Consider the following 14338-nt stretch of genomic DNA (forward strand, 5'->3'; position numbering starts at 1 on the left):
TTTTCAGGTCGTGGGGGGAGAGGCAGCAGCGCGGCGAGCCCATGGCCAGACTGCCATGGCCAGACAGCCCATGGCCAGAGCCGGCTGCCGGCCGCGCTGCATCTGCATCAGAAATTTCCCCTAATGGCTGGGAGGTGTGGGGCCGGGAACCCCCTGGGGTGCCCCACTTCTGATCCAATAAAAAAGTCAGTATTTTCTCTATCCCTGTGACTGTCAGCAGATCAGTTTTGTCCCTTGACAGGAGCAGAGAATCAGTTTTGTGTAATGACAACAGGATGTGCTACAGTAATGCCGACTCTCCTGTGGAGATGGGGGGGCCCTTGCCCCTTGTGCATTACACCCCACCCGAAGAGAGAGACAATGTCTGTTATTGCGTTTACTATCTTTATCAGATCATCTGTTACTATGTGTAACAATAATGCACCCTCAGTGAGTTTGCAGATGACACCAGGCTAGGTGGGAGTGTCGATCTGCTTGAGGGAAGGAAGGCTCTCCAGAGGGCCCTGGACAGGCTGGAGGGATGGGCCAAGGCCAATTGGATGAGGTTTAATAAGGCCAAGGGCCGGGTCCTGCATTTCGGTCACAACAACCCCAAGCAACGCCAGGGGCTTGGGGAAGAGTGGCTGGAAAGCTGCCCCGCAGAAAAGGACCTGGGGGTGCTGGTGGCCGGCCAGCTTAACATGAGCCAGTCCTCCCCCAGATGAGCTGGGATCACTGGAAACCGGCTCAGCTCTCTCCAACCCCCCCAAAGCAGCACAGCCTTCCCCAAAATGAGCTGGGACCGCTGGCGTCCAGCTCGACCCTGCCCAGCCCCCCCAGACCAGCGCAACCCCCCAAAGGCAGCCCAGCCCTCGGGACCCTTGCAGAGGCCGCCAGGCTGGGGCCCAGGGGGCGAGTCGGGGGTGTCGCATGGAAAGGGGCAAAGCGGTTTTGGCAGAAAAGAAACCCCCTTGTGTTCTAACACTCCTCACCAAGGTGGGAGGCCAGGTGCGGCTGGGTTTAAATCCTGAGGGATGCCCAATTCAGCACTATCAGCCCAATGGCATTTAATGTGTATTAAAGTGTTACGATTTGGATACACTACTAGTGGACTGCACCTTCCGTCTAGTCGTGCTCATGAACTAGCACGGCCACTCTCGAGTCTTTGGTCGCGTTCGGTGAGAAACCAAAAGAACGAGCTACTTAAAAAAAAAAGTGCAGTTTATTTAAGCAACAGATAGATAGGTTCTTAGGGCAGCCGGTGATAAATACACTGTCTGCAAAGCACGTGCAAATGAAAGTATTGTTACATCTACAAAACGCGGGACAAAGTTCTAACGATACAGCCTGGCTATACATGTAGAAAAGAGAGTCTCTAGAGAAATTTCTGAGTTTCCCGAGGAAGCCCTCGGTATAATCTAGGTCTTACCCAAAGGCGTCCCTGTGGGGGGGAAGAGAGGCTCAGCCCGTCGCCTGCTCCCAGAAGCCAGTGATGGAATTCTTTGCGATGGTGTCTTCCCTGGGTATCCCCCCTCTCTCGGGCTATTTTTCTACTATTTGTTATCTTCGAGGTGGAGTTTGAGTGACTTTAGTCGTACATACTTTTACCATGAGTGGTGTAAATTTTTCTCGCTTCACAATTAAAGGTCTAGTTTAGGAGAAGCTCAGGGCGCAGGCTCAAGAAGGAGCAGTTGCACCTTGGAGGCGGGTAGCCTTCGGGGTGGAGGTGTGTTTTGGTATTATAATGACATTCTAACGAGCAAAGTTCGCACAAAGGACAGCATTTCATCAAAATTTGGCAAAATGTTGGCTCCGAGTATGGAGCGGGCAGCTAATTGGCAGCTTATCTGTTTCCTGGTATCATCCCATTCCCGTATCCGCTATACATCCTAAGGTAAAGCCGCGGAATAATTGCATCCCGTCCCGTACCTCATGTAGCTTATCAGGGAACCACAGGTGTTGTATTCTTCATGCCAGCTGTGGCTGTTTTCTCCCTCAGAAGCCTCTTGATTTTCTACTTTTCCTTCCTGTGTGAACAATGCTGTACTTTTGTGTTTTTAGCCAATGTAGCATTTATTCCACAGGGGGGCAGCGAGGTCTGTCCCTGTCCCCGTCCCCGTCCCCCCCCCCCACCCTCTGCCCTCGGCAGGACAAGGTGAACCAGGTCCTCACCTCCTACCTGTGGGTCCGTCAGGCCTGGCTGGACGCCCACCTCGCCTGGGACAAGGACGCTTACGGCGGCATCGACAGCATCCGCATCCCCAGCAGCTACGTCTGGCGGCCGCACATCATCATCCTCTACAACGAGTGGGTGCTGCTCGCCCTCCCCCACCCCTCGGCTGCTCCCGGAGCTGGGGGGGCTGAGGCTGGGGCTGGGGGTGTTGCCAACGGGGAGCAGGGGGGTCCTGGTGTGGGGGATGTGGGGAGACGGTCACCTCGACTGGGTGAGAAGGCGGCGGCAGGAGGTGCTGGCATCAGCCTGGTGTGCCACCCACCTGGCAGCTGGGATGTGCCACCACGGGGGTGACCAGGGGCAGCGAGCCCCCTCTTCCTGGGGGTGACGTGGGGAGGGGACACGGGGTTGGGGACCAGTGCTCGGCCCCGGCCCCGCAGACCCTTGCCCCACGTGGGGCTCGGGGCCATCCTGGCCCCACAGCGATCCCTCCCCCAGCACCGACGACGGCTTTGGCAGCTCGGTGGAGACCAACGTGGTGCTGCGCTCCGACGGGCACATCATGTGGGACTCGCCCGCCATCACCAAGAGCTCCTGCAAGGTGGATGTCTCCTACTTGCCCTTTGACGGGCAGCGGTGCCGCCTCACCTTCGGCTCCTGGACCTACAACGGGAACCAGATCGACCTCCACAACCGGCTGCACACTGGGGACCCGATGGATTCCATGCCAGGGGGGGTTTCGATGGTGGGAGGTGGGCAGGGGTCTCTCCCCACCCTGCCGCGGCGTCACCACCCATTACCCACACAGGGAAGTACTACATCGCCACCATGATCACGGCCTCCACCGCTCTGACCATCTTCATCATGAACGTCCACCACTGCGGCCCGGGGGCCCGGCCCATGCCCCCCTGGGCCAGGTGGCTCATCCTCCACCACATGGCCTGGCTCTGCTGTGTCTACGAGGCAGGTGAGAGCTGCAAGAGCCCCCAGCGGGTGCTGGGCAGGAGGGCGGGCAGGGAGGACACTGGGGGGCCGGGGGAGAGCCCCATGGAGGGGCAGGTGGGTGCCGAGGCAGGGGGCTGTCCCCGGGACCGCTGCCTGTGCCACCACAATGGCATGCTGAGGAACGTGGGCTACGTCGCCGGCTGCTTCCGGCATCACCAAGCCTCCCAGCGCCGGACCGGCGAGTGGAAGAAGGTGGCCAAGGTGATGGACCGCTTCTTCATGTGGGTCTTCTTCCTCATGGTCTTCCTCATGAGTGTGCTGGTCCTGGGCAATGCTGCATGATGGCCCCGTGGACTCACTGCCCCTAGGGACAGTGGTGGCCACGGGTGCCCCATGAGGGTGGCTCGTCCTGAGCCCCCCTTGGCCCTTCATGGACCTGCAGGGTGGAAGATCCACCAGCGCCAGGGAAGAGGAGCCTGAGAGCGGGAACCTGACTCGGCCGGGGCTGCCAAAGCTGCAGGGTTGAGGGGTCACGGCCCCCCGAGCAGTTGTCTCGGTTGTGACGTAGAGAAATATAGATATAGAATCACAGAACCACAGAATGGTTTGGGTGGGAAGGGACCTTAAAGATCATCTCATTCCACCCCCCTGCCCTGGGCAGGGACACCTCCCACCAGCCCAGCTTGCTCCAAGCCCCGGCCAACCTGGCCTTGAACCCCTCCAGGGATGGGGCAGCCACAGCTTCTCTGGGCAACCTGGGCCAGGAGCTCACCGCCCTCACAGCCAAGAATTTCTGCCTCAGACCTCAGCTCAATCTCCCCTCTTGCAGTGGAAACCCCTTCCCCCTCGTCCCATGGCTCCCCTCCCTCATCCAGAGTCCCTCCCCAGCTCTGAGGCTCTGAGGCTGGACAGGCAGGGGTGGCATGGCATGTGGGAGAACAGGGGCAGGTACCTAGAGAACTTCTCGCCTCCAATGCTCTGGGACTTCACCCCTGAACAATTACAGGACCCTGAGAGAGGAGTAGAATATCTGCAGGGGAAATACTGGGGCTCTTCCAGAGAGGCACAACTCACCGCACTGTGCTGGGCCCTGGCCACTATCTACCAGGCACTGCTCAGTGTTATGCAGCACCCTCAGGGGAAAGAGATGGAGACCAGACCGACAGCACCAGTATAGGTTAGGGGTGGACATGCTGGGAAGCAGCTCTGAGGAGAAGGACCTGGGGGTCCTAGTAGACAGCAAACTATCCATGAGCCAGCAGTGTGCCCTTGTCGCCAAGAAGGCCAATGGCATCCTGGGCTGCATATTGAAGACTGTGGCCAGTAGGTCGAGGGAGGTCATTCTCCCCCTCTACTCTGCACTGGGGAGGCCACAACTGGAGTATTGTGTCCAGTTTTGGGCTCCCCAGTTCAAGAGGGACAGGGAACTACCGGAGCGAGTCCAGCGAAGGGCAACCAAGATGATTATGGGACTGGAGCATCTCCCTTACGAGGAAAGGCTGAAAGAGCTGGGACTCTTTAGCCTGGAGAAGAGAAGGTTGAGGGGGGACCTGATTAATGTTTACAAGTACCTAAAGGGTGGGTTTAAGGAGGACGGAGCCAGGCTCTTTTCAGTGGTTCCCAGTGACAGGACAAGGGGCAATGGGCACAAGCTAGAACATAGGAAGTTCCGTTCAAATACACGGAAAAACTTCTTCACGGTGAGGGTGACAGAGCACTGGAACAGGCTGCCCAGGGAGGTTGTGGAGTCCCCTTCTCTGGAGATTTTCAAGACCCGCCTGGATGCAGCCCTGAGGGATGTGCTTTAGGCAATCCTGCTCTAGCAGGGGAGTTGGACTAGATGATCTCTAGAGGTCCCTTCCAACTCTGAAGATTCCGTGATTCCGTGACAGACACTGCGGCTACTGCAAGCCCTGTGGCAGACACTGACGCTGAACCAGGGAACCAACCCGTGCCAGTATCAGTTGCCCCCATACAGAAGAAGTACACGAAGAAATCAGTTCGCTTAGTAAGAGATGATGATGAACCAGGGCCATCATGAGAAGAGGAGGAAGGGGCAGAACCAGAGATAATTACCCGATCCCTATCCTTGAGTGAGCCGTGGGATATGCGAGAAGATTTTAGCCCACTTTCAGGCGAGCACATTGTCACCTGGCTGCTTCGGTGGTGGGATAACGGGGCCAGTAGCCTGGAATTAGAGGGTAGGGAAGCCAGGCAGCTGGGATCCCTGTCTAGGGAAGGCGGCATTGACAAGGCAATTGGAAAGAAGACCCAAGCCCTCAGCCTCTGCCAACGACTCCTGTCAGGCGTGAGGGAGAGGTACCCCTTCAGCGAGGATGTTGTATGTCAGCCAAGCAAGTGGACTACCATGGAAAGAGGTATCCAGTACCTGAGAGAATTAGCCGTGCGGGAGATGATTTATTATGACTCGGACAATGCAGACTTACCCACAGACCCTGATGAGGTGCAATGCACAAGACCCATGTGGCGGAAGTTTGTACGAAGCGCACCATCGTCATATGCCAACTCACTGGCAGTAACGGAATGGAAAGGCGAAGAGGGACCAACGGTGGATGAGGTGGCTGGCCGGCTCCGGCGATATGAAGAAAGTCTCTCTTCCCGCCTTGTCCCAGCTGTGGAGAAACTGTCCCGAAAGGTCCAGCAACTTGAAGAGAATATGTCCTACTCCCCACCTATACGGGCCAGCATCTCAGGTACACACCACGAGGCACCCTGTGGTTCTTCTACCTGCGTGACCACGGGGAGGACATGAGGAAGTGGGATGGACAACCTACTTGGATCCTGCGGACACGGGTACAGGAGTTGCAAGGAAGGACAACCACAAAAGGGGATCCCTCCAGGAAAAGTGCCGCCCCACTTTCCAGCGGGCAGTTCCCCAGACAGAGCAGAAGGCCTGATCTTGCTTCTGATCCTCTTGAAGGAACTTCCAAGTCATTTCTGCAAGAAGTGAGTGAGTAATGGATACTATGACTGGTATTAGAGGGGCCCTGCCTCCGGCCAGGTGGAAGAAAGGGACAACCGGGTTTATTGGACGGTGTGGGCTCGATGGCCTGGCACATCAGACCCTCAGGAGTATAAGGCTCTAGCGGACACAGGTGCACAGTGCACTCTAATACCATCAAGCTATAGAGGATCAGAACCCATTTGTATTTCTGGGGTCACAGGGGGATCCCAAGAGTTGACTGTACTGGAGGCGGAAGTAAGCCTAACTGGGAATCATAGAATCAGAGACTCTTCATGGCTGGAAAGGACCTTTGAGATCATCGAGTCCAACCATACACACACACAAAAACCCCCTACAATCTCTGTCACTAGAGCATGCCCTGAAGTGCCAAATCTAGGCGTTTTTAAACACCTCTAGGGATGGTGACTCCACCACCTCCCTGGGCAGGTCATTCCAGTGCCTGACCACTCTTTCAGTGAAGTAATTCTTCCTACTATCTAATCTAAACCTCCCCTGCCGCAGCTTCAGACCATTTCCTCTGGTCCTGTCATTGTTCACCTGGGGGAAGAGGCCAACACCCACCTCTCTCCAACCTCCTTTCAGGGAGTTGTGGAGGGCAATGAGGTCTCCCCTCAGCCTCCTCTTCTCCAAGCTAAACATGCCCAGCTCCCTCAGCCTCTCCTCATAGGACTTGGTCCCCAGACCCCTCACCAGCCTGGTAGCTCTCCTCTGGACACGCTCCAGCACTTCAAGGTCCCTCTTGTACAGAGGGGCCCAGAACTGAACACAGCACTCCAGGTGAGGCCTCACCAGTGCCGAGTACAGAGGCACGGTCACTTCCCTACTCCTGCTGGCCACACTATTCCTCATACAAGCCAGAATGCTGTTGGCCTTCTTGGCCACCTGGGCACACTGCTGGCTCATGTTAAGCTGGCCGGCCACCAGCACCCCCAGGTCCTTTTCTGCGGGGCAGCTTTCCAGCCACTCTTCCCCAAGCCCCTGGCGTTGCTTGGGGTTGTTGTGACCGAAATGCAGGACCCGGCCCTTGGCCTTATTAAACCTCATCCAATTGGCCTTGGCCCATCCCTCCAGCCTGTCCAGGGCCCTCTGTAGAGCCTTCCTTCCCTCAAGCAGATCGACACTCCCACCTAGCTTGGTGTCATCTGCAAACCTACTGAGGGTGCACTCAATCCCCTCATCCAGATCATTGATAAAGGTTTTAAACAAAACTGGCCCCAAAACTGAGCCCTGAGGGACACCACTGGTGACCGGCCGCCAAGAGGATTTCACCCCACTAATCACAACTCTCTGGGCACGGCCATCCAGCCAGTTTTTAACCCAGCAAAGAGTACACTTGTCTATGCCACGATTCGCCAGCTTCTCCAGGACAATGCTGTGGGGGACGGTGTCAAAGGCCTTACCAAAGTCCAGAGAGACAACGTCCACAGCCTTCCCCGCATCCAACAGGCGGCTCACATGGTCATAGAAAGAGATCAGGTTGGTTAAGCAGGACCTCCCTTTCCTAAAGCCATGCTGGCTGGCCCTGATTCCGTGGCTGCCCTGCACTTGCCGTGAGAGCTCACTCAAGGTGATCCTCTCCACGGTCTTCCCTGGTACCGACCTCAGGCTCACAGGCCTGCAGTTCCCCGGATCCTCCTTCGGACCCTTCTTGTAGATGGGAAAGAAACACATTCCAAAGGCTGCAGATCGTTTATGCTGACATGCCTCCTGTGGAAGGTGTTAAGCACCTGCTGGTAATCATGGATCCACCCTCAGGAGGAGTAGAAGCTTTTCCTACCAGGAAAGCTGATCCCCCAGGAGTGGTCAAAGCACTTTTGTGGGAAATCATTCCCAGATACTGACTGAAATGAAACCAGAGGGTCAGACAGGGGTCTCATTTTTCAGCAGGAATACTGAATAATATCTATAAAAGTTCAGCCTGGAGAAGAGAAGGCTCCGCGGAGACCTTCCAGCCCCTTCCACTCCGTCAGGGGGCTCAAGGAAAGCTGGGGAGGGACTCTGGATGAGGGAGGGGAGCCATGGGACGAGGGGGAAGGGGTTTCCACTGCAAGAGGGGAGATTGAGCTGAGATCTTGGGCAGAAATTCTTGGCTGTGAGGGCGGTGAGCCCTTGGCCCAGGTTGCCCAGAGAAGCTGTGGCTGCCCCATCCCTGGAGGGGTTCAAGGCCAGGTTGGCCGGGGCTTGGAGCAAGCTGGGCTGGTGGGAGGTGTCCCTGCCCAGGGCAGGGGGTGGCACTGGGTGGCCTTTAAGGTCCATTCCTACCCAAACCATGCCCGGAAGGGGTGGGGCCCTTCTCCTTCTCCTTTTCTCCTCCTTCTCCCTCCCTTCTTGTTATGGTTTGAGAAACCCACCACAATTTCTTGTCCTTTAGACAACTACTCTCTCACCCGATGACCCCTCCCCACCCGGGAAGGGGAATTGGGGAAAAACAAGGGAACAGGAGGGTTGCAATAGAAATAGATTTACTAGGATAAAACTAAAGAATTAACATTAATAATGCTAAAGAAGCAGTGTCAATCCCGATATCAATATAAAATACCCAAGGACTACACCCAGCCCCTTCCATCAGCAGGAAGCCGTGCACTCCCAGCAGGGGACAGCCAATGGGGGACACTGCGAGCGCTGCGGCTTCGGGAGGAAGGGAAGGGCTCAGGGCTCCGAGACTGCGGCAAGGAGTTCTCTGGACCACCGCCATCAAGGGAGAGTCGAACTACACAGCAGACTTTATAATTTATATTGAACGTGATGTTCATGCTACGAAATAGTCCTGTTGGCAGCTTGGGGCAAGAGCCCTCCTTCTCTTGCTCTTCCTCATCCCCTGCTGAGTGTCACCAAGGGGGGCCCTGACTGCCCCGTAATGACACAAGTTGGGGACGTGCCCCCCTTGCCACACTAAAAAAGAGGGACGCGGTCCCCACTGGAGCCGTCAGCGGATGCTGGGCACCGCAGTCTGGCATTGTCTGGGCAGACTGCAGCCTCGGCCTCTGACACCCCAGCAGTCTTGCGGGTCCCGTCACTGGGGACCCAGGAGGACACTGGGGAGCCGCATCGTGGTTCTGTGCTGGTGACTCGGAGCACCGCAGCCACACCGGAGTCGGTGCCATGGGGCGCTCTGACGCCGTGTCTCCCCTGGGCCCTCTCATCCTGATTGTGATGGGGCTCAGCATATTCTCATCTGTGCTGCAGAGCAAGCGGCTTCAGGTAGGTGACTGTTGCACCACACTGTGCTGCGGCATGGGGTGGCGAGGGATGGCATGGGGTGGTGTGGGGTGCCGTGGGGGGCTGTGGTGTGAGACTGGGAGGTGCTCCCGTCTCACACAGCTCCTGGGGACCTTGCAGAAGTGGTGGAAGAAAAAGAAGAAGCGTCGGAAAAGGAAGACAAGAGCCCGGCCAGAGAAGCAGAGCGGTGAGTGGCCCCAGCACCGAGCACCCTGCAAACGGCCTACACACCACGGCAGCCCTGAGCCGGGGCTGTGCCGGCAGCTGCTGGCCGCTCACTCTGTCTCCTCCCTCCGCAGCTTCTCAGCCAGTGGATGGAGGAGTGGAGAAATCCCGGCCCAAGCAGGAGAAGCGGTGAGTGTGGGGGAGACCCCAGATGCTGCCCCAGACCCTCACCCCGTGCCCTGCCCCTGCCTGCGCTGGGCAGCCCTGCCCACCGGCCAAGGAGGGGTGCTGCCCGCGGGTCCCGCTGGGCTCCGGGGTGCAGCGGGGTCGCTTTCTCCTCCTCTGCAGGGCGAGTGTGGAGGACTCAAGTAGGAAGCCCCTCTCCCCACGGGCCCCGCTGGCCACCATGGACTCTCTGACAGACAGAGGCTCCTCTTCCTTCAGCTCCCTCTACTCCTTCCCAGAGCCCTGGCCTGGTGTGATGGTGGACCTGGCAGCGCTCAACCGCTCAAGACCCCACTGTACCCACAGGGCTGTCAAGGGGAGGGTGGAGGAGCCAGGGCCAGCCCTCTGCCAGGAGCCCCCACAGGAACTGCCAACAAGGACTAAGCAAGAGTGGTCCCCAGGGAAAGCAGGGACAGGGCGCAGAGCCCTGTGCACACGCAGCCTTCACCCTGCAGCCCCCCAGCCATGGCCACGGACCAAGGGGAGCTGATCATTAGACTCCTCCACTCTTTTGAGTCCACCCAGGAGATGGCCAGGCAGTGCTGTGAGATGCTGAAGGTGCTGCAGGCCCGTTGGCAAGGGCGGGAGCCTGTGACCAGAACCTCCCCGGGGAGCCCTTCCATCCCCTGGGCAGGATGGAGGCGCAGCAGCAGCTGGGGGCCACAGTGAAGCCCCAGCACCTGGGAGCGGAGTGGCCGTGGGTGGATGCAAACACGGATAAGGCTGAGGATGGGGACATGGACAAGGAGAAGGACACGGGAGCAGAAACAAGTGTGAAGGAGAAGGAAAGGAGCAGCCCTGTGGAGCTCGGCAGGGGGAGCCTGGCGGAAGTGAAGAGAAACAGCAAGATGGGGCCGGGCGAGAACAACTCCATGGGGCCAAGCACCAGCAGCCCCCCAGGCTTGGGCAGGAGCACCCCCATGGACGTGGAAGGGAGGAGGGACAGGGCGCAGAGCCCTGTGAACGTGCAGCTGCCCCCCAGCAGCCCCCTAGCCAAGGCCACAGATGAGAGGGAGCTCTACTTGGAGCTCTTGGACACTTTCAAGACCTTGGAGGAGGAGAGGCAGCACCACAGCGAGCCTGTGGACAGGGAGTGTGACCAGGCGTCCCCAGGGCTGTGCCCGCTAGGACGGTGCCTGTGTCACTGCTGCACCCGGCTCTGACACCGCCTGAAGGACTGGTGGAGACGCTGCTGCCGGCCGCGCCGCATCTGCTTCAGCAATTTCCCCTAATGGCTGGGAAGTGTGGGTCCAGGAACACACATCCTCCGTGACACCAAAGGGCTCTGACATGGGCACCACTTAATTTACATCTGCTCTAGACGTTTGTGTTTTGCCAAAAGGGAGCAGAACCATGAGTGCAGGCTGACGCAGGCTACAGCTCCGCAAGCAAACAGGGTGCACGGACTCCTCTCCTCATGAGCAGATTGCCCTGCAAAAGGGTGGGGTTCAGAAAAATCGGAAAGGATAAGAAAGTTGTCAGTTACTAGAACAAGCCTAAAGCTTTTTCACAAAATTGAGGTTTTCCTGCCTGAAAAGCTCTTTTTGCTCACAGCTGACATCCCAGCACCAGTATTTTGGGCGTTTTAGCTTTTTATGAGGGCAACCTGACATCAGCCTGACAGTGAAGACTGGCATAACAGGCATCGCAACTGGACAAGGACAACGACCTCAACCAGGCTAGAGTGGAACACCGCAGTGGCTCGCTTATGAAAATGACCCTCTGGCCATAACACTGAAGTGGTCAGGAATTCCTCCTGCTGAGCGCTGCTATGCAGAAGGCCTGGAGGATCACTTTGCTTAGCTTTGTGGTACCGCGGTGAGATGTCCCTCTGGGTTCCCGTACCTGCAGAACACGCCAGGAGGCTGGGAGGAGGTTGGTGAGGGTGCGTCTCATTCTCCAGCCTGGGTCTCTGAAACTGTAGCTCCGCAGACTCTTATGCTGCTGACTGGCATCTCCGCTAGCAGGATCCTGGCTAGGTGATCGTGCTTCGTGACTCTTTCAAAGAAGAGGTTCACGCGCAGTTTTGGGGCTCTCTTGGCCAAGTTGGCCCACGACATTCCCGTGACCACTTGCCCATGAGGGTCGTGGATATGACATTGGATATTCAAGGTGCACAGGGAACGAGTGCTGTGCTCCCGCAGGGTGTGCAAGTCAGCCCACCACGTTTCCGTGACAGCGACTACGTCATAGCTGTCCTGCTGCACAATGGCTTCCAGCTCCTCCTCTTTGTTGCCCATGCTGCAGGCATGAGTGTGGAAGCACTTCAGCTGGCCTGCTGATCCTGACACCTTTTTGCTGGAAGAAGGCTTCACTCCTACCTGACCATTCCCACGCGCAGCTGTAGTTTCTAACCCATCAACGACCCTTGTGTCTCTGCTGCCTGATTCATCCCTTTCCCCCTTCAAATCTACTTGAAAGCCCCTTTGATGAGCCCTGCCAACTCCTGTGCAAGGATCCTTTTCCCCTTTTGAGGCAGGTGTATCCCGTCTGTCTCCAACAGGCCTGCTGTCCTGTCAAACCATGCTGTGATCAAAAACCCCAAAGTCCTGCCACTGACACCAGGCTCGCAGCCAGGTATTGATCTGCTGGCTCTTCCTGTTGCTTGCCTCATCCTTCCCTGGGCCTGCAACGACAGAGGAGAACACGACTTGCGCTCCTGAGCCCTTTCCTAGTCATCCCAAGGCCCAGAAGTCTCTCTTGATCTCCCTTGGGATTCTCGGTAACAGATCATCTCTGCCTGTCTGAAAAATGAGGAGCGGTTAATAATCTGAGGGGCTTACCAGGGAGAGAAGTTTTCTTCTGGTATCTTTAACCCGGGCCCCTTCCCTGAGCACACTTCCCTGAGAAGTGGGTCTGGTCTGCATATCGGGCCTTGCGCTCCCTTCAGGATGGAGTCGCCTACAACAGTGACCCGTCTTTTCTTCTTAACTGAAGACGTTTTGATGCGAGGTGTGGTTTGGCTTAACCTTGGCAACACCTCTGTGGACACTGCATTATCTTCCTCGTCAGCATTAGGTTCCCCTTGCAGAGCCTCGTACCTGGTTTTTCAGGGTACCTGGAAGGCCAGGGAGTTACTGGGGAGACACGCCTGCTTCGCCGGGCAGGAACATGTTCCCACAGCCCCCTGTCCTCTTAGTTACCTTCTTCAGCTAGGCAGAGGGAGGGCGGGGAATCTGCTGTGTCCCCCATCTTGTCAGCAGCCCCCCTGGGAGCTGCTGGCTCTGCTGGGCGGCCTGCGCTCTCCCGGCCTTTCCCCAGCTCCGGAAAAGCCCCTGTTTTGCCTTTTTTCGCCACCAACCCCCGCTCCCTTGCGGACGTACCTGCCCCGAAGCTGTCCCTCGGGAAGCGACCGGTGGGGGCCGTTACACCCCGTTTAAATTGAGCGCCGTTCCTGCTCGCCCCGGCCCGGCCCGTCAGCGCCCCCCCGCCAGCTGCCGGCCCTCGCGGCCGGCCTGCGCCCTCCCGGCCTTTCCCCGGCCCCGGGCAGCTCCGGAATAGCCCCTTTTTTGCCTTTTTTCGCCACCAACCCCCGCTCCCTTGCGGACGTACCTGCCCCGAAGCTGTCCCTTGGCGAGTGAGAATTCGCGAGAAGACACAGACGGCCCTTCAGCACTAGTTCCTGATCACGTTGCAGGGATATGCGGGGGGAACACCGCCGCCTCCTCGGAGGGAACCCCCGAGCGCCGCCATCGGCCGCCGCTGTGGGCCGGGCCGGGCCGGGCCGGGCCGGGGCCGGGGCCGGGGCCTGGGGCGGGGCTGCGGCCGGCTGTGGGGCGGCTGAGGGCCCGGCGCCGTGGCCTGTGCTCCAGAGCCCTCAGCAGCTCCCTTGCCCTTCTCTGGACACACAGAATGGGAAGTGGGAAAGGGAGGAAAGTCGTGGCGTGAGAGAAAGGCAGTTTAATACGCAAAGCAAAAGCCGCGCGCACAAGCAAAGCCAAACAAGGAACCCGTTGGCTGCTTCCCATTGCAGGCGGGGGTTCAGCCGTCTCCAGGAAAGCCGGGCTCCGGCAGCGTGACGGTGACTTGGGAAGACAAACGCCATCACTCTGAACATCAGCCCTTCCTTCTTCTTTCCCCAGCTTTATATACTGAGCGTGACGTCAAATGGCACGGAATGTCCCTTTGCTCAGTCGGGGTCAGCTGTCCTGGCTCTGTCCCCTCCCAACTCCCTGTGCCCCCCAGGCCACTGTCGGTCGGGCAGCGTGAGGAGCAGAAAAGGCCTTGAGAGCTCAGCAACAGCTAAAACCACCAGTGCGCTACCAACACTGTTTTCATCCCAAATCCAAAACACAGCGCTACACCACCTGCTCGCAAGGAAGTCATCCCCACCCCAGCCGAAAGCGTGACACCCCAGTGCCTTGGGAGGGAGCAACTGGGGCTGGGGGCAGACAGGGACATGGACGCAGATGCAGACGTGAACAAGGACAGGGACACGGACACAGGAGCAGGCAGGAGCAGCCTGGGGAAGAGCAGACACAAGAGGGAAGGCTTGCGGACAGAAAGGGAAGGGGGTGGAGGGTCAGCAAGGGATAGAAGGGGAGGTGCGGGCATCCCTGAGAAGACACACCTTTGAGTCGATCCCTTCCAGGCAAAATGCTTTCAGAGGCTCCACACATTTGCCTTCTGGGCCCACAGAAAAGTGT

The 14338-nt window shown here is 57.9% G+C and overlaps 1 protein-coding gene across 1 annotated transcript in view; it reads left to right on the top strand.

Moving 5' to 3' along the window:
• Positions 1–405: 405 nt before the first annotated feature.
• Positions 406–14338, top strand: part of LOC128902052 (neuronal acetylcholine receptor subunit alpha-10-like) — an 82313-nt gene continuing 68380 nt past the window's right edge. The window contains exon 1 of the mRNA XM_054184382.1: positions 406–429. Within this exon, the coding sequence (XP_054040357.1) occupies positions 406–429 (24 nt within the window). The remainder of the gene's footprint in view (positions 430–14338) is intronic.

Source organism: Rissa tridactyla, chromosome 1 (assembly GCF_028500815.1).
Source record: "Rissa tridactyla isolate bRisTri1 chromosome 1, bRisTri1.patW.cur.20221130, whole genome shotgun sequence".
NCBI classification, from domain to species: domain Eukaryota; kingdom Metazoa; phylum Chordata; class Aves; order Charadriiformes; family Laridae; genus Rissa; species Rissa tridactyla.